Source organism: Mustelus asterias, chromosome 6, assembly GCF_964213995.1.
Source record: "Mustelus asterias chromosome 6, sMusAst1.hap1.1, whole genome shotgun sequence".
Classification (NCBI taxonomy): Eukaryota; Metazoa; Chordata; class Chondrichthyes; order Carcharhiniformes; family Triakidae; genus Mustelus; species Mustelus asterias.
Genome location: NC_135806.1, coordinates 5,279,007 through 5,306,650, shown reverse-complemented (window position 1 = coordinate 5,306,650; position 27,644 = coordinate 5,279,007). Strand labels below are relative to the sequence as shown.

General features: G+C 49.7%; 1 protein-coding gene across 1 annotated transcript in view; it reads left to right on the top strand.

Annotated features, from left to right (window-relative positions):
• ptar1 (protein prenyltransferase alpha subunit repeat containing 1) overlaps window positions 1-26,692 on the top strand; it is a 32,059-nt gene extending 5,367 nt beyond the window's left edge. Inside the window, exons 3-7 of the mRNA XM_078214023.1 lie at window positions 2,272-2,338; window positions 4,536-4,640; window positions 12,611-12,824; window positions 18,637-18,956; window positions 25,676-26,692. Coding sequence (XP_078070149.1) covers window positions 2,272-2,338; window positions 4,536-4,640; window positions 12,611-12,824; window positions 18,637-18,956; window positions 25,676-26,015 — 1,046 coding nt within the window. The 3' untranslated portion in view covers window positions 26,016-26,692. The remainder of the gene's footprint in view (window positions 1-2,271; window positions 2,339-4,535; window positions 4,641-12,610; window positions 12,825-18,636; window positions 18,957-25,675) is intronic.
• Window positions 26,693-27,644: the final 952 nt, after the last annotated feature.

Sequence of the window (27,644 nt, the reverse complement as noted above, 5' to 3'; positions counted from 1 at the left end):
ATATGGGCTTACAGGGATAGGGCCTGGGAGGGATTGTTCTCGGTGCAGACTTGACGGGCCAAATGGCCTCCTTCTGCTCTGTAGGGATTCTATGATAAGGGTTGTGGTGAGTGGGCGGGTAAGTGGAGCTGAGTCCACGAAAAGATCAGCCATGATCTTACTGAATGGCGGAGCAGGTTCGAGGGGCCAGGTGGCCTACTCCTGCTCCTAGTTCTTATGTTCTTATAACCCACCTCCCTGTCTAAGGTTTTGGACACATGTCTCAGTATCTTCCTATGTGTCTCAGTCTCATATTCTGTCCAATAATTGCCCACCTGGAGCCATCTTGGGGTATCTGTACAATAAGGATGATATATAAATGTAAGTAATTGCTGTGATATAAGGCAGGGGAAACAGTGCTTAAACTAAATGGCAGTGGTCAAAAAGAAAACCCTGCAGAGATCAGGTTGTTCAGTGCCCTGGGTCAGACCAGAATTATTCCCGGCTCAGGTCACCAAGGGAAACAATCTAACCTAAGCAAGTTCAGACAAAGGTCACAAAACTGGTGCCTTGCATTGGAAGGATTGAAGACTTGGTCAGTCAGGCCTTCTGAAGGTGACCTCACATTGAAAATGCAAAACTGATTATGCGCCTCCTCATTAAACTGTTTTTAGGACAGTGGGTATTTTTTAAAACAAACTAATATTGCGCAGACGTCAGGACAGGAAGGGCTTTGGATTAATCAATGGAAATAGAATCAGAGAATCCCGACAGTGCAGAAGGAGGCCACTCGGTCCATCGAGCCTGCACCAACCACAATCCCACCCAGGCTCCACCCCCGTAACCCCACACATTTACCCTGCTAATCCCCCCGACACTAAGGGGCAATTTAGCATGGCCAATCAACCTAACCCGCACAGTTTGGAGTGCGGGAGGAAACTGGAGGAAACCCAGGCAGACACGGGGAGAACGTGCAGACTCCACACAGACAGTCAGCCGAGGCCGGAATTGAACCCGGTGTCCCTGGCGCTGTGAGGCAGCAGTGCTAACCACCGTGCCACCATGCCCTTTGGGGAGAAAATTGCCAAGCTTAACTGTTAGGCAGCTGAAGGCACAGCCAACAGTGGTGGAGTGAAGAAAAGTCAGGGACGTGCAAGGGGCCAGAATTGGAGGGGTGCTGCATTCACAGAGGGGGGTTATAGAGGTATTGAGGATCGAGGCTACGGAGGGATTTGAACAAAGGGTGAGAATTTTCTGGGGCGTTGATGGGTGAATGGGATTTGGCCTGAGTTAGGATAATGAGCAGCAGGGTTTTACAGGAGCTGAACTTTACAAAGAGTGGTAGGATCTCAGGAGAGCGCTGGAACAGTCAAGTCTGCCATTCGAACTCTCGTTCAGCATTCAGTCTGCTTTGTTGATTGGAGGTTTGCTGCGAATTGATATAAAATCCTATATTTCATTCTTGATCACCTATATGTCCTCATTTCAATTGACAGTCAGAATCTTTTTGAAATGTCTAATACTAGGGGGCATGCACTTAAGGTGAGAGGGGCAAGTATTTTACGCAGAGAGTGGTGGGTATCTGGAATGAGCTGTCAGAGGGGGTGGTGCAGGCAGATGCATTGGGGCGATTAAGGGGCTTTTAGACAAGCACATGAATCATAGAATAGAATCTACAGTGCAGAAGGAGGCCATTTGGCCCATCGAGCCTGTACCGACGACAATCCCACCCAGGCCCTTTCCCCATAACCCCACATATTTACCTTCCTAATCCTCCCGACCCTGAGCAGCAATTTAACATGGCCAATCAACCTAACCCGCACGTCTTTGGACTGTGGGAGGAAACAGGAGCACCCGGAGGAAACCCACGCAGACACGGGGAGAACGTGCAAACTCCACACAGACAGTGACCCAAGCAAGGAATCGAACCTGCGCCCCTGGAGCTGTGAGGCAGCAGTGCTAACCACTGCGCCAATGTGCCCCCCTAGGCAAGGAATGGAGGGATGTGGACCAAGAGCAGGCAGAAGGGATTAGTTTAATTTGGCGTCATGTTCGACACAACGTCGTGGGCGGAAGGGCCTGTTCCTGTGCTGTACTGTTCGATATTCTATGTCAATCTGTGTAGCGATGTAAATTAGTTTGGAGTATTTGCAGTTTGATAATTTGCTAGTGTACGCAATTCCACTGTGAAAAGCTGTTTGATTTTTGGAAACAGCTTTCTTTTTGTTGAAATGCTACGTTAGATATGACAGCTTAATTCATTTTCTTCCCCCCACCCCGCATCTTCCTCAGCACTGACTGATCTCACTTGTACACTGCTGCTGCTAAATCCAGACTTCACAACTGCCTGGAATGTCAGGTATGTCACCCTCAGCAAATGTCAATATCCGCGGCTGCCTCGCATCCGAAACCTGACTCCAACGTGGCCTTTATGACTAATTAATGTGTCTCTCTATTAGCTGTTACATTGTTTGCTCATAGCTGCAGTCACTCGCTGAAATTAAAGAAAATATGTAACTTGCATTTATATAGCACCTTTCAGAACGTCCCAAAGCACTTTGCGACCGTGAGAGTTACTGTTGCGATGCAGGGAATCACAAAGGCTAATTTACACACAGCAAGATCCCACAATCGCCCAAATGATAAAGACTGGACATTTTTTCCTCTTTATCTATATTTGTTGAGGGATAAATATTGACCAAGAGAACTCCCCTGTTTTTTTTTAATCGTGACCGTGGGATTTTTTTTTTTTTGCACCTGTCTGAGATGGAGATGAGACATCATAGAATCCCTACAGTGTAGGAGGCCATTCGGCCCATCGAGTCTGCGCTGACAACAACTCCACCCAGGCCCTGTATCACCCCACATATTTACCCTGCTGATCCCTCTAACCTACGCATCCCGGGACACTAATGGGCAACTTAGCACGGCCAATCAACTAACCCGCACATCTTTGGACTGTGGGAGGAAACCGGAGCACCCGGAGGAAACCCACGCAGACACGGGGAGAATGTGCAAACTCCACACAGACCCAAGTGACCCAAGCCGGGAATCGAACCCGGGTCCCTGGCACTGTGAGGCAGCAGTGCTAACCACTGTTAGTTTAGCATGTGATCTGAATGATGGCACCTCTAAGAGTTCAGCACTTGCTCAGAGTGACACAATGGTTAGTATTGATAAAAAGGTGCAGACTCAATGAGCCAAGTGGCCTTCTTCTGCACTGTAGGGATTTTATGACTCAGTACTTCACTGGGAGTGTCAGCCTAGATATTGTGGTGAGGTCTGTGGGGTGGGACTTGAACCCACGACCTTCTGACACTGATACTGAATTAAATTGACCTTTCTGGATAGACCAAGAATATCAGCATGTAACATTTATTTTCAATGTTAGTGAATAGATAGTGCAGAAGTAGATATGGATAACTAACACAGTACTGGGGGGTTCTTTTGGAAGCTCTTTAAGACTGAAAGTCCAGTTAACTTTAACTGAAGTGGATCTGTCATTCGGCCCATTGCTTTTGCACTGACCCCCGGAAAGAGCACCCCACCTAGGCCCACTCTCCTGTCCTATCCCCACAACCCCACTCATTTACCATGGCTAATCCCCCTAACCTGCACGCTAAGGGGCAATTCAGCATGGTTCCATCCACCTAAACTGCACAACTTTGGACACCAAGGGGCAATTTACCATGGCAAATGCACCTAACCCACACATCTTTGGACTGTGGGAGGAAACCGGAGGAAACCCACACAGACATGTGGGAGAAAGTGCAAACTCCACACAGTCACCTGATGCCGGAATTGAACCCGGGTCCCTGGCGCTGTGAGGCAGCAGTGAACCCGGGTCCCTGGCGCTGTGAGGCAGCAGTGAACCCGGGTCCCTGGCGCTGTGAGGCAGCAGTGAACCCGGGTCCCTGGCGCTGTGAGGCAGCAGTGAACCCGGGTCCCTGGCGCTATGAGGCAGCAGCGCTAACCACTGTGCTGCCCAATTTGTTCTTAAAATGTGGGCAAGTCCCACCCACACCTGCCTCAGTGTTTTGTATGAGCAAGGGGCTTGCTAGGCCCATTTCCGCCATCTTGATAAGAGGCTGGAGTCACATATAGGCCAGACTGGGGATGAATTGTAGGTTCCCCTCCCTGAGAGACATTTAGTGAAACAGTTCAGGATCTGTGACCACCTAACTGCTTTGTGGTCACTTTCTTTTTCCCCTTTTGCCTCTCCAAGCCTTTAATCGTCAGGTTTATTTTTCTTAAAAACGGAATTCAATTATTGAACCTGTTGGTGGGATTTATTTCTCTGGGTTTTATTAATCCAAGTCTCTGGGTTACCAGAGTAGGTGGCAACTATGGCTAAGATTGACAGTTACGTTGGAAAACCAATTAAAATGCCGCCGTGTATTAATCTCATTAACGATGCTGTAACTGATAATTGCGTATTTAATGTGTCTCTAAATGGACTCGGCCATTATGTACTTTCTTCTTTTGCTTTGTATGCTTAATAACTGGAACTTACTTCACTTGATAACTCGGGAGAATGATCCTGAAATGTTTTCCAGAAAGGAACTGGTGCAGCTGGGAGCTTTAGATCCATTTAAGGATTTGTATCTCGGGAAATTGGCCTTAACAAAGTTCCCCAAAAGCCCCGAAACCTGGACTCACAGGTTTGTAACTGAACGCCTTGTGCAGTGTTTTTTGTGAAGTGATGCTTCAACTCTTTCAGGTCAAGTGCAGTAAAAGTGTTGTCTTTGTTGGTAACTGTTTCGATGTCTCACTTTTGACTATTTTAAGATTCTTTTTCTGCTAACGAGCTTTCTCGAGTACCACTTGTTCTTGATGGGATTAGAGATGTGTGTGTGTTTTTTAAACTTGCTTCACAGGGATGTCTTAAATCTCTTAAAGTACTCCCCGTACTCTCTCCCCATCCAGCCGTGACTGATTTCCACATCTCCGTGTCCAAGTGTCTGACCTTCAGCTGCACGTATCTACTGTAATTATGGGCATAGAGGATGAGGCCATTCAGCCCCTCAAGCCTATTCCGCCAGTCAGTTGATCTGCACCCTAACTACACTTTCCTGCCACTTTCCTTAAATACCCTTTGTGTGAAGAAATGTTTCCGTTCATTGCTACTGCTCGTGAAATGAGCTGAGTGCCAATTGAATGGGTAACATTTCCCCAGTCTGTCGCCCTCAGACTATAGGCTCCAATAGGCCCTCTGCCATGTGAATGCGGCGTCATTGTTGGAATGTTTTAAGGTAATTTTCTGTTGCATGTTCATCCCTTCTTTGCTTCCCGAACAAAATCCTAGATTTGTTAGTGGCTCACTAAAGCTTCTAACCTGGAAAAGAATGTTAACTAATGCCTTTCTTTCCCCTGACTAGCCTGGGGTGGCACGGTGGCACAGTGGTTAGCACTGCTGCCTCACAGCTCCAGGAACCCGGGTTTGATTCCCGGCTTACTGTCTGTGTGGAGTCTGCACGTTCTCCCCGTGTCTGCGTGGGTTTCCTCCGGGTGCTCCGGTTTCCTCCTACAGTCTGAAAGATGTGCTGTTTAGGTGCATTGGCCATGCTAAATTCTCCCTCAATGTACCCAAACAGGCGCCGGAGTGTGGCAACTAGGGGATTTTCATAGTAACTTCATTGCAGTGTTAATGTAAGCCAACTTGTGACTAATAAATAAACTTTAAAACATAACTGATTAACCAAGTTAGGTTTGGAACCATGTGTTGAAGTGATATTCTTTCAGTGACGCACTCTGAGAACACCACCTCGTCTTTAAGTGAAGAATATTTATTTGCTTCCCAATTGGGAATGGGGGGAGGCCATTTAGCCCCTGAGGCTTGTTCTGTCAATCACTGAGATCCTGTCCGATTTGTGATCTAACTCTGTCGTCGTCTTCAGTTCCCTGCCCGAAGGCAGGTCTGACCCGCAATGCCACAACCTCCAGCACAGGTAGGGCAAGTTCTAAATCCTCCTCGGGCAGAGCTTAGTGCTGTTGGCATCAATCTGATCCACAGCAGCCAAGTGGCCCCTGTCCAGTCTCTCTCCACTCCCATTGTTTTGTTTCTTAAAGACTTGATTAGTTGTAAGTTATTCGCATTCCAACCATTATTCATGTAAATTGAGTCTGTGTCTTTATAAACTCTGTTTGTGAACAGAATTCCCACTCACCTGAAGAAGGGGCTTAGAGCTTCGAAAGCTTGTGTGGCTTTTGCTACCAAATAAACCTGTTGGACTTTAACCTGGTGTTGTTAAACTTCTTACTGTGTTTACCCCAGTCCAACGCCGGCATCTCCACATCAGTCCCAGGAGGCCATGTTGCTGTAGCAGCTGCACTGTTACATGGATGCTATGGATCGTGAGGGGCTCCCATTTTTTCCCATCACGTGTTTGACCAGGAATCTCTCCTACTCTTACCCCCCTGGCTTTTCTGTTGGAAGGATTTTGCAGATTGCACTTAACTATTAATCCGCTGATGTTCTGGGGACCTGGGTTCGAATCCCGCCACAGCAGATGGTGGAATTTAAATTCCATAAAAGAAAAATATCTGGACTGATACTGTTTTATCGCTAAACTGTTAGAAACTCAGCTAATTTTGGCCTCTCAGCTACGACTCTCACCAACTTTTACAGATGCACCATAGAAAGCATTCTTTCTGGTTGTATCACAGCTTGGTCTGGGGCTCCTGCCCTGCCCAAGACCGCAAGGAACTACAAAAGATCATGAATGTAGCCCAGTCCAACACAAAAACCAGCCTCCCACCCATTGACTCTGTCTACACTTCCCGCTGCCTTGGCAAAGTAGCCAGCATAATTAAGGACCCCACGCACCCCGGACATTGTCTCTTCCACCACCTTCTGTTGGGAAAAAGATACAAAAGTCTGAGGTCACGTACCAACCGACTCAAGAACAGCTTCTTCCCTGCTGCTGTCAGACTTTTGAATGGACTTACCTTAAGTTGATCTTTCTCTACACCCTAGCAGTGACTGTAACGCTACATTCTGCACTCTCTCGTTTCCTTCTCTATGAACAGTGTGCTTTGTCTGTATAGAACGCAAGAAACAATACTTTTCATTGTATACTAATACATGTGACAATAATAAATCAAATCAAATCAAAATCAAATAATGATCTGACCCGGATTCGAATCTCGCCACGGCAGGTGGTGGAATTAAGAATCTACCGATGACCATAACCATTGTCGATTGTTGGAAAAACCTATCTGGCTCACTAATGTCCTTTAGGGAAGGAAATCTGCCATCCTTATCTGGTCTGGCCTACATGTGACTCCAGAGCCACAGCAATGTGGTTGACTCTCAACTGCCCTCCAAGGGCAACTAGGGATGGGCAATAAATGCTGGCCAGCCAGCGACGCCCATGTCCCATGGATAAAAAAAAAAGTTATGAACGCATCTTCCTTGGCCGCTAAGTCCAGCAGTGGGACTCAAATGCAGAGCTTCTGATATGGAGGAAGGGATGACCACCTCACCTAACTCTGTATACACCTGTAATTGATACAGCATTATATACTTCTGGAAATCGGGTCTCGCACTGATACTGGGTTCCATGACTTCACAATGACTCTTTTCTCTTTCCCAATAATATTACGAACAATGCAAGATGTTTTGATGCTCCCCTTTTGTAAGTGTTTATCCACTGAGTTTACACAGGGTAATATCCAGTGGATATGAGTGGAGATGGACAGGAAATATTGTCCATTCAGCTCTCATACCTATATAAATTCCCAACCCAACTAAAAAACATTTGATCCCCTAAAGAGGGAGATTGAAAACTGTGGGCCGAACTAGGGAGACTTGGAAGGAGGAGCAAAAGCTGGTGAATTTCTCTCTCTCGGTGATAAATCTAATAACTGATGCTCTTTATATGAATTGGCTTTAAGCAAAATCTCTGGCTGGATTTGATTTGATTTATTATTGTCACATGCATTGGGATACAGTGAAAAGTATTGTTTCTTGCATGCTATACAGACAAAGCATACCGTTCATAGAGAAGGAAAGGAGAGAGTGCAGAATGTAGTGTTACAGTCATAGCTAGGGTGTGGAGAAAGATCAACTTAATGCGAGGTAGGTCCATTCAAAAGTCTGACAGCAGCAGGGAAGAAGCTGTTCTTGAGTCAGTCGGTACGTGACCTCAGACTTTTGTATCTTTATCCTGACGGAAGAAGCTGGAAGAGAGAATGTCCGGGGTGCGTGGACATTGGAATAATGGGATTCTGTTTTAGAACATAGAACATAGAAACCCTACAGTGCAGAAGGAGGCCATTCGGCCCATCGAGTCTGCACCGACCACAATCCCACCCAGGCCCTCCCCCCACATATTTTACCCACTAATCCCTCTAACCTACGCATCCCAGGACTCTAAGGGACAATTTTTAACCTGGCCAATCAACCTAACCCGCACATCTTTGGACGGTGGGAGGAAACCGGAGCACCCGGAGGAAACCCACGCAAACACGAGGAGAATGTGCAAACTCCACACAGACAGTGACCCGAGCCGGGAATCGAACCCGGGATCCTGGAGCTGTGAAGCAGCAGTGCTAACCACTGTGCTACCGTGCCGCCCAATTGGTGAAGAATATAGCTTGTTCGGTTTAAAATCTAATTATTTTTTACTGTTGATAGATAACTATGTTGTCTGATTTGCGCATTCCTGTTGCACTTTTTTTTTGGGCCGCTCTTGAATTGTGTACATTTTCAAGGGTCAGCTATCTGTATAATTCAGTGATCTCTCTTGGTGCTGTTTACAGAGTCAACCCCATGTGTCATCTGCAGATAAAGCAAAGCTAGAGGCCGGGGGGTGGGGGGAGGACTCATTGGGACCTGGGTGCGCAGATACCGTTCAGCCCTTGACTTTTAATGTGGTATTCTCATACATTCATTCCTATGTTTCCATTGTGAACTCTGATGTCTTCATTTGTAATGGAGTGAATGCGAATGTGAGAAATTATAATGGGAAATGTAAATTGGGAGATACAAATGCAAGGTTTTTGAATCTGGATTGATACATATTTATGAAATTTTATACTTAGGCATGTTTTTAAAATTTGTCTAATTATGGCACCAAAATTGAGTACATGGCATCAGAGGATTTGACAACACGGGAGGCCATTCGACCCATCGAGACCATGCTGGATCTTTTGAAGACCAAGCCAGTTAGTCTCACTTTCCCCAAGTCCCTGCAAATACACCCTCTTTGGTGTATTTTTTGTTTTTTTAAAAGTTTATTTATTAGTGTCACAAGTCAGCTTACATTAACACCGCAATGAAGTTACTGTGAAAATCCCCTAGTCTCCACACTCTGGTGCCTGTTCGGGGACACTGAGGGAGAATTTAGCATGGCCAACGCACCTAACCAGCACATCTTTTGGACTGTGGGAGGAAACCGGAGCACCCGGAGGAAACCCACGCAGACACGGGGAGAACGTGCAAACTCCACACAGACAGTGACCCAAGTCGGAAATCGAACCCGGGTCCCTGGCACTGTGAGGTAGCAGTACTGATGGCACAGTGGTTAGCACTGCAGCCTCACAGTGCCAGGCCCAGGTTCGATTCCCGGCTTGGGTCATTGTCTGTGTGGAGTTTGCACGTTCTCCCCGTGTCTGCGTGGGTTTCCTCCGGGTGCTCCGGTTTCCTCCCACATTTGCCCAATTCCCCTTTTAAAAGTTCCAATTGAATCTCTATCCACCATTCCAGCTACTCAGTGCATTAATTACCAAAATACATCTTTCCTCGTGATGGTGCTGGTCCTTCTGCCAATCACCTTAAATCTATGCCCTCTGGTTATCGACCCGTCCGCTATTGGATGGCCTCTCTCTCTATTTACTGTTGGCAGAATGCTTCATGATGTGACACACTCGCTATCAAATCCCCTCTTGCTCTGCTTTAAGGAGAACAACTGTAACTTGTCCAGTCTGGCGACATAACTATAACCCTCTAGAATATTCTGTCAAATCTTTCCCACACCTTCTCCAAAGCCTTCGAGTCCTTCCTAAAGAGCAGTGCCCAGAATGGGATACAATATTTCAGTTTGTGGGGCTAATCTGTTTTTCATACAGGTTTAACCGCCTGGTTCTAGTACATTCCGCCCTGACTTTATCAAGCCAAGATTTCTCATGTGCTTTATTTTTTTTATTATTCATTCGTGGGACATAGGCGTCGCTGGCTGGCCAGCATTTATTGCCCATCCCTAGTTGCCTTTAGAGGGCAGTTGAGAGTCAACCACATTGCTGTGGCTCTGGAGTCACATGTAGGCCAGACCAGGTAAGGACGGCAGATTTCCTTCCCTGAAGGGACATTAGTGAACAGGTGGGTTTTTCTGACAATCAACAATGGCTTCACAGTCATCAGTAAATTCTTAATTCCAGATATGTTTTTTTTAAGTTAAAATTCAACTATCTGTGGTGACGGGATTCGAACCCGGGTCCCCAGAACATTAGCTGAGTTTCTAACAGTTTGGCCATAATACCACACTCGTCCTCCACCTTCAACCATGCCCTGCACAAACACTGTCAGGTCCCTCTGCCTTCCTTGCGCCCCTTTTAAAATCGTGCAGTTTTTCTTGCGTTCACCTATGGTTGGGCAGGATGAATAAATGGCCTCAGATTTTTTTAATGATCAGCTGATGTATGTTGTATTCGGATTTCTTTGAGAATAAGTTAGCACTATGCTTGTTTGATCTCTTAACACGTGTGTGTGCGTGTCTGTGTGTGTGTGTGCGCGTCTGTCTGTGTGTGTGTGCGCGTCTGTCTGTGTGTGTGTGCGCGTCTGTCTGTGTGTGTGTGCGCGTCTGTCTGTGTGTGTGTGCGCGTCTGTCTGTGTGTGTGTGCGCGTCTGTCTGTGTGTGTGTGCGCGTCTGTCTGTGTGTGTGTGCGCGTCTGTCTGTGTGTGTGTGCGCGTCTGTCTGTGTGTGTGTGCGCGTCTGTCTGTGTGTGTGTGCGCGTCTGTCTGTGTGTGTGTGCGCGTCTGTCTGTGTGTGTGTGCGCGTCTGTCTGTGTGTGTGTGCGCGTCTGTCTGTGTGTGTGTGCGCGTCTGTCTGTGTGTGTGTGCGCGTCTGTCTGTGTGTGTGTGCGCGTCTGTCTGTGTGTGTGTGCGCGTCTGTCTGTGTGTGTGTGCGCGTCTGTCTGTGTGTGTGTGCGCGTCTGTCTGTGTGTGTGTGCGCGTCTGTCTGTGTGTGTGTGCGCGTCTGTCTGTGTGTGTGTGCGCGTCTGTCTGTGTGTGTGTGCGCGTCTGTCTGTGTGTGTGTGCGCGTCTGTCTGTGTGTGTGTGCGCGTCTGTCTGTGTGTGTGTGCGCGTCTGTCTGTGTGTGTGTGCGCGTCTGTCTGTGTGTGTGTGCGCGTCTGTCTGTGTGTGTGTGCGCGTCTGTCTGTGTGTGTGTGCGCGTCTGTCTGTGTGTGTGTGCGCGTCTGTCTGTGTGTGTGTGCGCGTCTGTCTGTGTGTGTGTGCGCGTCTGTCTGTGTGTGTGTGCGCGTCTGTCTGTGTGTGTGTGCGCGTCTGTCTGTGTGTGTGTGCGCGTCTGTCTGTGTGTGTGTGCGCGTCTGTCTGTGTGTGTGTGCGCGTCTGTCTGTGTGTGTGTGCGCGTCTGTCTGTGTGTGTGTGCGCGTCTGTCTGTGTGTGTGCGCGTCTGTCTGTGTGTGTGTGCGCGTCTGTCTGTGTGTGTGTGCGCGTCTGTCTGTGTGTGTGTGCGCGTCTGTCTGTGTGTGTGTGCGCGTCTGTCTGTGTGTGCGTGCGCGTCTGTCTGTGTGTGCGCGCGCGTCTGTCTGTGTGTGCGCGCGCGTCTGTCTGTGTGTGCGCGCGCGTCTGTCTGTGTGTGCGCGCGCGTCTGTCTGTGTGTGCGCGCGCGTCTGTCTGTGTGTGCGTGCGCGTCTGTCTGTGTGTGCGTGCGCGTCTGTCTGTGTGTGCGTGCGCGTCTGTCTGTGTGTGCGTGCGCGTCTGTCTGTGTGTGCGTGCGCGTCTGTCTGTGTGTGTGTGCGCGTCTGTCTGTGTGTGTGTGCGCGTCTGTCTGTGTGTGCGCGCGCGTCTGTCTGTGTGTGCGCGCGCGTCTGTCTGTGTGTGCGTGCGCGTCTGTCTGTGTGTGTGTGCGCGCGCGTCTGTCTGTGTGTGTGTGCGCGCGCGTCTGTCTGTGTGTGTGTGCGCGCGCGTCTGTCTGTGTGTGTGTGCGCGCGCGTCTGTCTGTGTGTGTGTGCGCGCGCGTCTGTCTGTGTGTGTGTGCGCGCGCGTCTGTCTGTGTGTGTGCGCGTGCGTCTGTCTGTGTGTGTGCGCGCGCGTCTGTCTGTGTGTGTGTGCGCGCGCGTCTGTCTGTCTGTCTGTGTGTGCGCGTCTGTCTGTCTGTGTGTGCGCGTGTGTCTGTCTGTGTGTGCGCGCGTGTCTGTCTGTGTGTCTGTGTGCATGTCTGTCTGTGTGTGTGCGCGTGTCTGTCTGTGTGTGTCTGTGTGTGTGTGCACGTGTCTGTCTGTGTGTGTGTGCACGTGTCTGTCTGTGTGTCTGTGTGCATGTCTGTCTGTGTGTGTGCGCGTGTCTGTCTGTGTGTGTCTGTGTGTGTGTGCACGTGTCTGTCTGTGTGTGTGTGCACGTGTCTGTCTGTGTGTCTGTGTGCATGCGTGATCTTCTTTTCTACAGACGCTGGGTGTTTCAGAAGATAGTCCAGGAAATCTGCCTTCCGAACTCGAGGAATAACATTACTTCGGGAATGCTATCGACTGGACAAATGTATCGAATAATTCAGGACGAAATGGCTGTCTGTTCAGCAGCTGCCGGGAGATACCCGAGTAATTACAATGCCTGGTCCCACCGCATCTGGGTCTTGCAGCACGTGGCAAAGTGTAATCTTAAGGTAAGTCTGTTAATCCTCATAATAAAGTATTTGCAGATGCAGAGACAGGCCATTCAGCCCAACCGGTCTGTGCTGGTCCTTCTGCTCCCAAGTGAACCTCCTCCCCCCACTGTGGTGAACCATCGTTGGTTCACCACTGGGGTTGTTATTATGTTACTGTTGGGCTAGGGTGTTGTTGTTGTTATGGGGGTTGTACTATGTTGTTGGGTTAGGGTGTTTACCTGTTCTAAGTGCTGTCTTGGCACACTCCAGTGGGGCCCCGCCTCCGGTGGCAGGGTATAAGACCCCCTGCTCCGGCAGGACCCCTTCAGTCTGAACGGTTGTATTAGTGTTAGCAGTTTCGTTGTTATCTGATTAAAGCCTTCAGTTCTAAAGCCTTGTTTCCGGGTGCTCATTGAGGTGCATCAATTTAATCAGATAACTGAGAGTATGGAACAGATTCTAAAACCGGATCGTCTGACACTGGACCCACGTGCGGTCGGTGCAACTAACACGTTCGAACATTGGTGGAAGTGCTTCGAGGACTACCTGGCAGCCTCGGTAGCTATCACTACAGACAGTGATAGACTCCAGGTCCTCCACGCAAGGGTAAGCGACACGATTTACCTAGCCATTCGTGCAGCTTCCACTTACCAGGGTGCTGTCGAGCTCCTAAAGAATAGGTACATTACGCCACCCAACGAGATTCACGCTCGTTATCTCCTCGCTACACGACGTCGGCAGTCGGGCGAGACCATAGAAGACTACGCCAATGAACTCCTGCAGCTTGCCAGGGCTTGTGACTGTAAGGACGTCTCCGCCGAGCAGTACATGCACGACCTCGCCCGAGACGCGTTCGTAGCAGGGGTAGGGTCCTCATACATCAGATTAAAATTATTAGAAAAGGGGAAACTCAATTTGACCCAGGCAATGGGGATGGCCGTGAGGTTGGAGGCGGCGTCGAAGACCTTGGCGCTGTACCCCGAGGACCACGTGCAGTCAACGTGGTTGGAACAATCTCTGCTCCCTCCTCGCCCCGCGAACCCGCGCTCCCAGATCGATTCGACGACGGCGGCAGCTCCAGGTGGCCAGCGATGCTATTTTTGCGGTGGGGCCAAGCATCCACGGCAACAGTGCCCGGCAAGAACGGCAATCTGCAGCCAGTGCGGTAAAAAAGGCCACTACAGCAAAGTCTGCAGGTCCAAACCTAAAAACGGCAGTGCAGCTTGTAACCCTCCAGAACGGAGACCGTCTCTTTCGACGCCGCAGTACCCACGAGGTCCGACCACGTGCGATCTCAGGACGGCGCCATCGTGGCAAACAGAGGAGCAGGAAGACCACCAGGAGTCGCTGCGCTTGATGCCCTCGGCCACATGCTATCCATGGGGGCGGCCATCATGGTCCACGACGACTAGAAGCGACCAGCAGGGGTCCTCAGCATCCACATCGGCAGCATGCAGCAGCGACCAGCAGGGGTCCTCAGCATCCACATCGGCAGCATGCAGCAGCGACCAGCAGGGGTCCTCAGCATCCACATCGGCAGCATGCAGTGACACCCAGGGGCCAACGGTGGCGTCGATCTCTCTGGATCAGACCAGGCATTTCAGGCTGGAACATTCTATGATGGAGGTAAAGGTTAGTGGCAGAACTGTAAATTGTCTGTTTGACAGCGGAAGCACCGAAAGTTTCATACACCCTGAAACTGCTAAAAGGTGTGGACTCCGGATTCTCCCTGCCAAACAGACAATTTCCATGGCATCACAGTCCCGGTCTGTACCGATCCAAGGACAATGTATGGTAACTCTTGAGGTACAGGGCACAGTTTACGAGCAATACAGGCTCCTTGTGTTACCTCACCTTTGCGCGCCAATTCTCCTCGGACTAAACTTTATGGCCCACATGAGGAGTGTGATCCTACAGTACGGTGGGCCACTCCCTTCACTGGCAGTAGGGAATCAGCCGCAGCCTCCAAATTGCCCAAAGCGCCCCGCATGCAATCTATCCACCCTGAAAATCACTACACCATCCCTCTTTAAGAATCTGGTACCTGGCTGCAAGCCCATCGCTACTAAAAGTAGGCGTTACAGCGCTGAGGACCGGATCTTTATTAGATCTGAGGTTCAGCGGCTCCTCAAGGAAGGGATCATACAGGCCAGTGCTAGTCCGTGGAGAGCGCAGGTCGTGGTAGTCAAAAGCGGGAACAAACCTCGGATGGTCATCGACTATAGTCAGACCATTAATCGTTATACGCAGCTGGATGCGTATCCTCTCCCGCGCATTTCTGATATGGTCAATCAGATTGCGCAGTACCGAGTGTTTTCTACCATAGACCTTAAGTCCGCCTACCATCAACTCCCCATCCGCCCAGAGGACCGACAATATACGGCTTTTGAGGCGGATGGTCGTCTATACCAATTCCTCAGGGTTCCATTTGGTGTCACCAATGGGGTCTCGGTCTTCCAGCGTGCTATGGACCGAATGGTGGACCAGAACGGGTTGCGGGCTACCTTCCCGTACCTGGATAACGTCACCATCTGCGGCCATGACCAGCAGGACCACGACACAAATCTCCAACACTTTCTACGCACTGCATCTCACCTGAATCTGACCTATAACAGGGAGAAGTGTGTATTCCGTACGCGCAGGTTAGCTATCCTTGGATACGTGGTGGAAAACGGGGTCATCGGCCCTGATCCAGACCGTATGCGCCCCCTTACTGAACTTCCCTTGCCCGCTAGCACGAAAGCACTGAGGAGATGCCTCGGCTTCTTTTCGTACTATGCACAGTGGGTCCCCAACTATGCGGACAAAGCTCGTCCGCTCATTAAGTCCACGACCTTCCCACTTACACCGGAGGCCCAATTGGCCTTCAAGGCTTTGAAAAGCGACATTGCGAAAGCCACGATGCACGCGGTGGATGAATCCATCCCCTTCCAGGTGGAGAGTGATGCATCTGATTTCGCCCTAGCCGCCACACTAAACCAGGCAGGCAGGCCCGTCGCGTTTTTTTCCCGCACCCTTCAAGGCCCCGAAATTCGGCACTCGGCGGTGGAAAAGGAGGCTCAGGCCATTGTGGAGGCAGTCAGACACTGGCGCCATTACCTGGCAGGTAAGCGGTTCACCCTGATCACGGATCAACGATCCGTGGCGTTTATGTTTAGTAACACGCAGAGGGGCAAGATCAAGAACGATAAGATCTTGCGGTGGAGAATTGAGCTCTCCACCTATAATTACGATATTATGTATCGTCCAGGGAAACTCAATGAGCCCTCGGATGCCCTCTCGCGCGGAACATGCGCCATCATGCAGGAGGACCGCTTGAAGGCTCTCCACAATGATCTATGTCATCCTGGAGTCACCAGACTCTACCACTTTATAAAAGCCCGCAACCTACCCTACTCGGTGGAGGAGGTCAGGTCAGTTACGAGAAGTTGTAAGACTTGCGCAGAATGCAAACCACACTTTTATCGACCAGACCGGGCACATTTGGTCAAGGCCACTCGCCCTTTTGAGAGGCTGAGTGTAGATTTTAAGGGCCCCCTTCCCTCAACGGATCGGAATGTCTATTTCCTTAACATAATAGACGAATTTTCCCGGTTTCCGTTTGTTTTCCCCTGTGCGGACACGTCGACTGCCACCGTCATCAAGGCATTCAGTGAGCTTTTTACCCTGTTCGGGTACCCCTGCTATATTCATAGCGACAGGGGCTCGTCGTTCATGAGCAACGACTTGAGGCAATTCCTGCTCTCATTCGGGATTGCCTCTAGTAGAACCACGAGCTACAACCCTAGGGGTAACGGACAGGTGGAAAGGGAGAATGCTACAGTCTGGAAGGCTGTCCTACTGGCACTAAAATCCAAGGGCCTTCCAGTCTCCCGGTGGCAGGAGGTCCTTCCAAATGCGCTCCATTCTATCCGCTCCCTCCTGTGTACGGCAACCAATGCTACTCCCCACGAGAGGATGTTCTCATTCCCTCGGAAGTCGTCCTCGGGGACCTCATTGCCAGCCTGGTTGACGTACCCAGGACCCGTCCTTCTGCGGCGCCATGTGAGGGCTCGCAAGTCCGACCCCTTGGTCGAACCGGTCCAACTCCTCCACGCCAACCCTCAGTATGCCTATGTGGCATATCCTGACGGGCGAGAGGACACTGTCTCCATCAGAGACCTGGCGCCCGCAGGGGACGTAGCAACTCCTGTCGCTCCTATTCCCCCAGTCACAGATCCACTACTCCTCATTACTTCCCCAGACGTGGCGCGGTCAGCACCGGGACCAGTGCATAACACTTTTACCCCCATGTACAGCTTGCCTGAGACTCGGAGATCGGCGCCACCATCATCACCACCACCAGCACCACCAATCGTTCCAGGATCCCCTGCACCATCGCCTCATCAGGGCCGGCCGGCCCGGGAGTCTTTGAGGGGACAGCCAGATGTTGCTTTGAGAGAGCCACCGCAAGCACCTGCTCCGGTTTCGCAACCGGTGTTGAGACGATCGCAGCGTCGGTGTGGTCCTCCAGACCGTCTGGACTTGTGAATCCTGTTATTTATTATTTTTTTTTGTCATTATCTGTTCTCATTCACCCCGCCACCTTTGGTTCCTAAAGGAGGGGTGAATGTGGTGAACCATCGTTGGTTCACCACTGGGGTTGTTATTATGTTACTGTTGGGCTAGGGTGTTGTTGTTGTTATGGGGGTTGTACTATGTTGTTGGGTTAGGGTGTTTACCTGTTCTAAGTGCTGTCTTGGCACACTCCAGTGGGGCCCCGCCTCCGGTGGCAGGGTATAAGACCCCCTGCTCCGGCAGGACCCCTTCAGTCTGAACGGTTGTATTAGTGTTAGCAGTTTCGTTGTTATCTGATTAAAGCCTTCAGTTCTAAAGCCTTGTTTCCGGGTGCTCATTGAGGTGCATCACCCACCCCTTTATCTTTCACCCTGTCACCATATCCTTCTGCCCTCATGTATTTATCCAACTTCCCTTTAAATGTATCCACAGTATTCATCTTGGGCACTCCCCGTGGCAGTGAGTTCCACATTCCCCCCACTCTCTGGGTGAAGAATTCCCCCTGATTGGATTTATTTGTGACTATCTTATCTTGACTAAAAACAGAATATTCTGGAAGTACTCAGCAGGGCAGGCAGCATCCGTCATCAGATAAACAGTTATCGTTCAGGTCAGTGACCTTTCATCGCAAGTCAAAGGTCACAATCTGAAACATTAACACTGTTGTTAACCCCACAAAAGCTGCCAGACTCGATACTCATTCCCAGCATCCTTCTGTTTCTATTTCCGATGTCTAGCTTCTGAATATTTTGCTTTTCAATCTTGACTTCATGCCAATACAGGTGGAAATATCATTGAATCCCTACAGTGCAGAAGGAGGCCATTCAGCCCATCGAGTCTGCACCGACCGCAATCCCACCCAGGCCCTATCCCCATTACCCCATGCATTTACCCTAGCTAGTCCCCCTGACACTAATGGACAATTTAGCACGGCCAATCCACCTAACCCGCACATCTTTCGGACTGTGGGAGGAAACCGGAGCACCCGGAGGAAACCCACGCAGACACGGGGAGAATGTGCAAACTCCACACAGACAGTGACCCAAGCCGGGAATCGAACCCGGGTCCCTGGTGCTGTGAGGCAGCAGTGCTAACCACTGTGCCACCATGCTGCCTAAGGGTTAGGGTTATATCGTCTTGACAATTGCTTTATCCGATTGCCCTTTTTAATTTGTGAAGACCTCTATTAGGCCTCATCTCTCTCTCTCTCTCTCTCTCTCTCAGAAATGAGTCCCAGCCGATTTGTTGAACACATGCTTTACCTTTTCCTCAGATCCTCCTGGACGAACTGTCCAACACTAAGTACTGGGTGTCCACCCATGTCTCTGACCACAGCGGTTTCCATTACCGTCAGTTCCTGCTGAAGTCTGTGGCGGGCAACTCCAGAAGCCCGGCTGTAGCGAATGCTGGCGTGTTCTCGAGGAAGTCTTCAAGTAAAGAGCGTTGTGCCAGTCTTCCCGCCCACATGAAGCCGGAAGGTGCGTCCGTGGAGACGCACGCCATCGACGTGCCACTCATGATTGAAGAGGAGATGGAGCTTTGCACTGACCTCATTGAGTCATACCCAGGCCATGAGGCCCTGTGGTCCCACAGGTAACTGCAACAAACCATTCCTTCTCATCTTTTAGTTCTTTCAGAGGTTAAGATGATATGTGATCTTCGGCTGGAAGAGAGACAGGGGGGGAATCGGAGAGGTGAGTGCACAAGGTCCGGGCTTTGTGTCATGTTTGTTTGGTCTTTTCTATAGCCGTGTGGTTTTAGGGGTCAGCCAGGGCTCTGGGGCGGGGAGGGAATGTGGGGGTGGCGGGGGGGGGGGGGGAGGGGGGGAGAAGAGAGATGGTTGATGGGGGGATGGGAATGGGATGTGGGGGTGGAGCGTTCTGGGGGGTGGAGAAACACCTTTCCGAGCCTCAGGATAGCTTGACGTGCTGTGCAGCACATGCAGTATTTTTGAAGTCTGGTAACGTCGGAAACGCCAGCAAACAATTTGTGCACAGCAAGATCCCACAAGCAGCATTGTGATGACGAACAGATAATCTACGATGCTATGGTGCGGTAATAGAAATATTCCCCACGGCACCAGGGAGTACCTCTCTCTATGCTTCCCCGAAATAGAAGACCAGAGCGAGGAGCAGGTGTAGGCCATTCGGCCCCTCACACCTGCACCTCCAGTCAGTCAGAACGCGGCTGATCTGATTACATAGAAACAGAAACTCAAAACAGGAGGAAGCCATTCGGCCCTTCAAGCCTGATCCACCATTCATTATGATCATGGCTGATCATCCAATTCAATATCCTGATTTCCCCTTTCCCCCCCCCCTCCCCCATATCCCTTGATCCCTTTAGCCCCAAGAGCTATATCTAATTTCTTCTTGAAATCACACAACATTTTGGCCTCAACTACTTTCTGTGGTAGTTCTGGACTCCCCCACCATCGGGAACATTCTTTCTGAATCTACCCTGTCTAACCCTGTTAGAATTTTATAAGTTTCTATGAAATCCCCTCTCACTCGTCTAAACTCCAGTGAATGTAATCCTAACCGACTTAGTCTCTCCTCATATGACAAACCTGCCATCCCAGGAATCAGCCTGGTAAACCTTCGCTGTACTCCCTCTATAGCAAGGACATCCTTCCTCAGATAAGGACACTCCCTCTATAGCAAGGACATCCTTCCTCAGATAAGGACACTCCCTGTATAGCAAGGACATCCTTCCTCAGATAAGGACACCAAAACTGCACACAATACTCCAGGTGTGGCCTCACCAATGCCCTATATATGATTGCGGCCTTAACTCCCTTTTTCTGTCTGCCCCCCAATAATCCTCGCCTCACTTGCCGATCAGAATTCTGTCGAACACAGCGTTGAATGTATCCGATGACCCCAGTTCCCACTGCTCTCTGTGGAAGAGAATTCCAGAGACAAACAACCCTCAGAGAAAAGAAATCCCTCCTAATCTCCACCTCAAATGAGAGTCCCCTTATTTTGAAACTATAGTCTATAAACCCCTTTGTTCTAGATTCCCCCGTGAGGTGAAACACCCTTTCAGCAGCCAAGCCTCCTCAGAACTTTGTGTGTTGCAGTAAGGCCGCCTCTAATTCGCCTGAACTTATAATGAGTCTTGGCCCAAACTGCTTAACCTTTCCTAATAAAACAAACCTTTCACCCCAAGAGTCAACCTAGTGAACCTTCTCAGAACTGCATCCAATGCTCACAAATCCCTCAAAGGAAGAGACCAGCACTCCAGATGTGTTCCCACCAGTGCCCTGCACATTTGAAGCAAGACTTCCCTGCATTTTATATTCTATTCCATTTCAATAAAGGTCAACATTCCATTTGCCTTCCTAATTATCTGCGTGCTAAATTTGTGATTCATTTGAGGACACCCAGATCCCTCTGCACTGCAGAATTCTGCAGCCCCTCTCCATTTAAATTGTGGCACGGTGGCACAGTGGTTAGCACTGCTGCCTCACAATGCTAGGGACCCGGGTTCAAATCTCAGCTTGGGTCGCTGTCTGTGTGGAGTCTGCACATTCTCCCCGTGTCTGCGTGGGTTTCCTCCGGGTGCTCTGGTTTCCTCCCACAGTCCAAAGATGTGCGGGTTAGGTGGATTGGCCATGCTAAGTTGTCCCTTAGTGTCAGGGGGATTAGCTAGGGTAAATGCATGGAGTTATGGGGATAGGGCCTGAGTGGGATTGTGATTGGTGCAGACTTGATGGGCCGAATGGCCTCCTTCTGCACTGTAGGGATTCTATGAAATAATATTCTGATTTTTCTATTGTTTCAATCAAAGTGGACAACCTCACATTTTGCCCTCATTTACACTCCATCTGCTAAATTCTTGCCCACTCACTTCACCAATCCACATCACTTTGCAGATTCGGCCATGGGTTCTTTGATCTCCATCTGAGAGGACAGATTGGGTCTCAGTTTAATCTTTCTCCTGAAAGACAGCTCCTCTGACACTGTTAATTCCAATGCTAGTATACGACGGAGGAATAACACAGCCCCTTCTCTTTACCTTCAGCAAGTTTATTCCACACACAGCTCAGTGGTGATACAAATTCCCGGTGGATTCCCCCCCTACTCCAACTATTCCAGCTGTGTCCATTGATACTCTTTTGGAAGTTGAGCAATGTCCTTCACTATTCCTTCATGAGGCAATTAGCTAAACAATTTAATTGCCAAAGCATGCACTTGCTGATTCATGGATTTGATTTGATTTATTATTGTCACGTGTATTAACATACAGTGAAAAGTATTGTTTCTTGCGCACTATACAGACAAAGCATACCGTTCATAGAGAAGGAAAGGGAAGAGTACAGAATGTAGTGTTACAGTCATAGCTAGGGTGTAGAGAAAGATCAACTTAATGCAAGGTAGGTCCATTCAAAAGTCTGACAGCAGCAGTGAAGAAGCTGTTCTTGAGTCGATTGGTACGTGATCTCAGACTTTTGTATCTTTTTCTCGAAGGAAGAAGGCGGGAGAGAGAATGACCGGGGTGCGTGATGTCCTTAATTATGCTGACTGCTTTACCCAGGCAGCGGGAAGTGTAGACAGAGTCAATGGATGGGAGGCTGGTTTGCATGATGGATTGGGCTACATTCACGACCTTTTGTAGTTCCTTGTGGTCTTGGGCAGAGCAGGAGCCCCATACCAAGCTGTGATACAACCAGAAAGAATGCTTTCTATGGTACATCTGTAAAAGTTGGTGAGAGTCATAGCTGACATGCCAAATTTTCTTAGTCTTCTGAGAAAGTAGAGGCGTTGGTGGGGCTTTCTTAGCTATAGTGTCGGCATGGGGGGGACCAGGACAGGTTGTTGGTGATCTGGACACCTAAAAACCTGAAACTCTCGACCCTTTCTACTTCGTCCCCGTTGATGTAGACAGGAGCATGTTCTCCTTTAGGCTTCCTGAAGTCAATGACAATCTCCTTCGTTTTGTAGACATTGAGGGAGAGATTATTGTTGCCGCACCAGTTCACCAGATTCTCTATCTCATTCCTGTACTCTGTCTCGTCATTGTTTGAGATCCGACCCACTACGGTGGTGTCGTCAGCAAATTTGAAAATCGAATTGGAGGAGGCAACACTGCAGTACTCACTCAATACTGCACTTTAGGCCAGGGCTTTTGTACCCATTGAGTTGTGGCTGAATTCACAACGAGTAGAACTCTTCCCTCTTGAGTTGGAAGATTGTGAACTCGGGGCCGGGGTCAGAGACCCGAGCACAAAGCCTAGGCTGAAACTCCCAGTGTATTGAGGTGGATTGGCCATGCTGAATTGCCCCTTAGTGTCAGGGGGATTAGCAGGGTAAATCCATGGGGTTATGGGGATAGGGCCTGGGTGGGATTGTGGTCAGTGCAGACTCTATGGGCCGAGTAGCCTCCTTCTGCACTGTAGGGATTCTATGATTACTGAGGCGGTGCTGCAGTGTCGGAGGAGCCATCTGACTTTAAAGGAAGGCACTGTCCGCCTGCTCAGGTGGACAGAGCAGGCCACCTGGAGATGATTTTGAAGAAGAGCAGGGGAGTTCTCCCAGGGTCCCGGCCAACATTTGTTCCTCGAGCAACATCACCAGACATTGCGTGGCCATTATCTCATTGCTGACTGCTACATTTCTCTGGTTACGGTGACTGCACCTAAAAAGATATTTGGCTTCCATTAGCGTTCAAGTACTTTGGGGATGTCCTGAAGATCATGAAAGACACTGTAGAAATGACATTTATTTTAACATTGATTCGAGCGGGGCTGCAGGTCTGGCCAGAATTGTAGCTTTCAAGCAATGCCACTAGATGGTGCCAAAATGACGAACTCTCACTGGTTACCTTTAACCCCGTGTAGTTCATTAACCTCTGAAAGCCAGACTAAATAATCGGAACCTGCTTCAACACAGAATGAGGGACACCCAGGGCAGTCTCATAAAACCCTAGACTTCAAAGGAGGCCATTTGGCCCATCATGTCTCTGCCATGCTAGCTCTTTGAAAGCTGTCCAATAAGTGCCACTCCCCCATAGTTTTGAAATGCCTTTTCCCTTCATGTATTTTCTCTGGTTCTTTCACCAACCACCACCAGTCCACACAATATTATTGTCTCATTAATCCTCACTGATCTCTAAAGTTTATATAGTTTGAATCCAGTAATGCGCTTTGTTATTTCAACTTGTGGTTAGCACTGCTGCCTCACAGCGCCAGGGATCTGGGTTCGATTCCCGGCTTGGGTCACTGTCTGTGTGGAGTTCGCACATTCTCCCTGTGTCTGCGTGGGTTTCCTCCCACATTCTGAAAGACGTGTTGGTTAGGGTGCATTGACCCGAACACACGCCAGAGTGTGGGCAACTGGGGGGATTTTCACAGTAACTTCATTGCAGTGTTAACGTAAGTCTTACTTGTGACTAATAAATATACTTACCCACATGGAACCCCAGCCCCTCTCCCAGAATATCCGAGGCACACACACAGGGCACAATGTTTCACATTGCAAACACTGGAAATGGGCCAGAATTGATTTGATTTATTATTGTCATATAGAAATCATAGAATTGCTACAGTGCAGAAAGAGGCCATTCAGCCCATCGGGTCTGCACCAACCATAATCCACCCAGGCTCTATCCCCATAACTCTACATATTTACCCTGCTAGTCCCCTTGACACTAAGGGGCAATTTAGCATGGCCAATCCACCTAACCCACACATCTTAGGAGTGTGGGAGGAAATTGGAGCACCCGGAGGAAACCCACACAGACATGGGTCAGTGGTCGGATAGTGACCCAAGGCCGGAATTGAACCCGGGTCCCTGGCGCTGTGAGGCAGCAGTGCTATCCACTGTGCCACCGTGCCGCCCTATCCACTGTGCCACCATACCGCCCTATCCACTGTGCCACCATGCCACCCTATCCACTGTGCCACCGTGCCGCCCTATCCACCATACCGCCCTATCCACTGTGCCACCCTATCCACTGTGCCACCATACCGCCCTATCCACTGTCACCATGCCGCCCTATCCACCGTGCCACCCTATCCACTGTGCCACCATACCGCCCTATCCACTGTGCCACCGTGCCACCTATCCACTGTGCCACCATGCCACCCTATCCACTGTGCCGCCCTATCCACTGTGTCACCGTGCCACCCTATCCACTGTGCCACCATACCGCCTATCCACTGTGCCACCATGCCACCCTATCCACTGTGCTGCCCTATCCACTGTGCTGCCCTATCCACTGTGTCACCGTGCCACCCTATCCACCGTGCCACCCTATCCACTGTGCCGCCATACCGCCTATCCACTGTGCCACCATGCCACCCTATCCACCGTGCCACCCTATCCACCGTGCCACCCTATCCACTGTGCCACCATACCGCCCTATCCACTGTGCCACCATACCGCCCTATCCACTGTGCCACCATGCCACCCTATCCACTGTGCCGCCCTATCCACTGTGTCACCATGCCACCCTATCCACTGTGCCGCCCTATCCACTGTGTCACCATGCCACCCTATCCACTGTGCCGCCCTATCCACTGTGCCGCCCTATCCACTGTCACCGTGCCACCCTATCCACCGTGCCACCCTATCCACCGTGCCACCCTATCCACTGTGCCGCCCTATCCACTGTGCCACCATGCCACCCTATCCACTGTGCCGCCCTATCCACTGTGTCACCATGCCACCCTATCCACTGTGCCGCCCTATCCACTGTGCCACCATGCCACCCTATCCACTGTGCCGCCCTATCCACTGTGCCGCCCTATCCACTGTCACCGTGCCACCCTATCCACCGTGCCACCCTATCCACCGTGCCACCCTATCCACTGTGCCGCCCTATCCACTGTGCCACCATGCCACCCTATCCACCGTGCCACCCTATCCACTGTGCCGCCCTATCCACCGTGCCGCCCTATCCACCGTGCCGCCCTATCCACCGTGCCGCCCTATCCACTGTGCCACCGTGCCACCCTATCCACTGTGCCACCCTATCCACTGTGCCACCGTGTTATCCAACAAAGACCACCCGGTTTCAAATTGTGCCCATGTGTGTGACTCTGATTTCACTTTACCATTGGTGGTCTTACCTTCCCATGCCTGCAGATCCCAAACTCTGGAATTTCCTCCCTAACCTCCTCCACTTCCCCTTTCTCTCTCTCTCTTTCCCAAAATGTTTCTTACAATCTGTCTCTTTGACCGAGCTTTTGGTCACCTGTCTGAATATCTGATGAATACCCCATTTGCTGCAGAGAGTTTAATGATTCAATGAACAATTGCCTAACTCCCAGTGATGCAAGTTTCAGTTTCCTTGCCTTTTATTTGCAGGAGATCCGTGTTCTACCTCTGGCATTGCTGGAACAGAGAGCGTCTCCAGGTCCTGTCGGACCCCGGCAACAGGAGCGAGGGAATGAAGGACAATGTGCAGATGGCCACTGCAGGCAGTTACTCCTCACGAGGCATGGACGTCGATGGTGTGGCCGACAGGGCCAAGCAAGGCTACACGCAGGAGATCAAACGTCTCAAACGTGGCCCTTCGCTAGATTTGCACAGCTTATTGGAAGAGCACCGATTCATTGATACAATCCTAGCCGGCTGCACTAATTTAGAGCAAGCCAGATTTGCTACTGCCTACAGAAAATGGTTAGACATGGTGGTCGGTCAGTAGATGAGCTTAATTCGAATGTATTTAAATTGGTCTTAAATCCAGTTCCTTGACACAAGAATCTGTTTTGAGCAGCAATGTTGCATGACACCTTTTTTATATAAGAGAAAGTTCATACCTTGAGTTCAATTTAAAGGGGGTATTAACTGGAACCGATCCCTAAGGTTTTTATTTAAAGCTACGTTTCGTGGAGCCTTGTTAGACAAACAAACTTGAAGGGGAAAAAATCTGCAAACTGAGATGTTACGAACAGCTTATTTTCAAATTTCAGTGTTAGAGAGGGACTTCTCGGCCGGAACTCTCTGACCGTTCATGCCCCGCTGTCGGTGAGAACGGAGAATTTGGCACTCAGCCAAATCTCCACTCACTGCAGCGGGACTGGAGAATCCCAGCCATGGGCGAGCTCGGAGAGTTCTGGCCCCTCGTTTTACGTGTGAAAATATTCACTTAACCTCGTGCATTATCCACTTTATCTCTGTATGCATAAATGATCAATTTTTTTTTGTAAATATAATTGAAACTGTGTAAGTGTCTACATTTGTTTTTCCTAAAACTAACCCGACAGGGAATCAGACTCGATGCTTTGCAGTTTTTGGTTCACTCCCAGCTAGTTATGCCAACGTTTAGTTCAACTTATCACTGGGCAATTTACATTCAGAATAAAGAATGGTCTATGTTGAGTTGATTGGACAATTAAATGGGTAGGCATACTAGACACAACCGCAAACCCAATTCATTTGCTGAATTGGTCACCTAATTTGCCTTGTAAATAATTCCACTTTAACTTGTTGGTGGGGATATATCGGCACAGATGGAGGATTGGTTAACCAACAGAAAACAGGGAATTGGGGTACATTTTTGGATTGGCAAACCAAAACAAGTTGGGGGCGGGGAGGGTGTCCCAGAGGGCAGTGCTGGGGTGTTGACTACAATCTATGTCGGTGACTTGGATGAAGGGACCGAATGCCTGGTGGCTAAAGTTGCCAATGACCCCCAAGGTAGATAGGAATGTAAGTTGTCAGGAAGAGAGAGGGAATCTGCAGAGGGATATGGATGGGTTAAGTGATTGGGCAAAACATTGGCAGCGGGAGTATTCATTCACTTTGGAAGAAAGATTAGAAAAACAAAATATCCCTTTGGAATTCTCTAACCCCCAGAGAGCTGTGGAAGCTGCGGTCACCGAATCTATTTGAAATAGTGAGAGTTTTGAACAACTGGGGAATATGTGGGGAATGGACAGGAAAGTGGAGCTGAGGCCAGGGTCAGATCTTACTGAATGGCAGAGCAAACCGGGGATGTGTGGCCTACTGCTGTTCCTAATTCTTATGTAGCATTAATGCAAAACTATGGTTCCATGGTAAAGACGACAAGTGCGTACAAATATCTGCCAAGTTATTGATGATCTTCATTTCTGCCCTTTTCAATCCAACCCAGCCGTGGCTTTTTAAAAATTGGCATCACCCTGATTTAGAGTTATGTTGTGAGGTACCTACAGACCCATATTCAGGTCATCTTTGACACAACGAACAACGAGAGCGTCTTTCTTGAAACGATTGCAGTGCTGATGTCGTATCCTATTGCACGTGGCACCCATGTCCAGTTACTCTTGGGGGTAGATTTTTGCTACAGGCC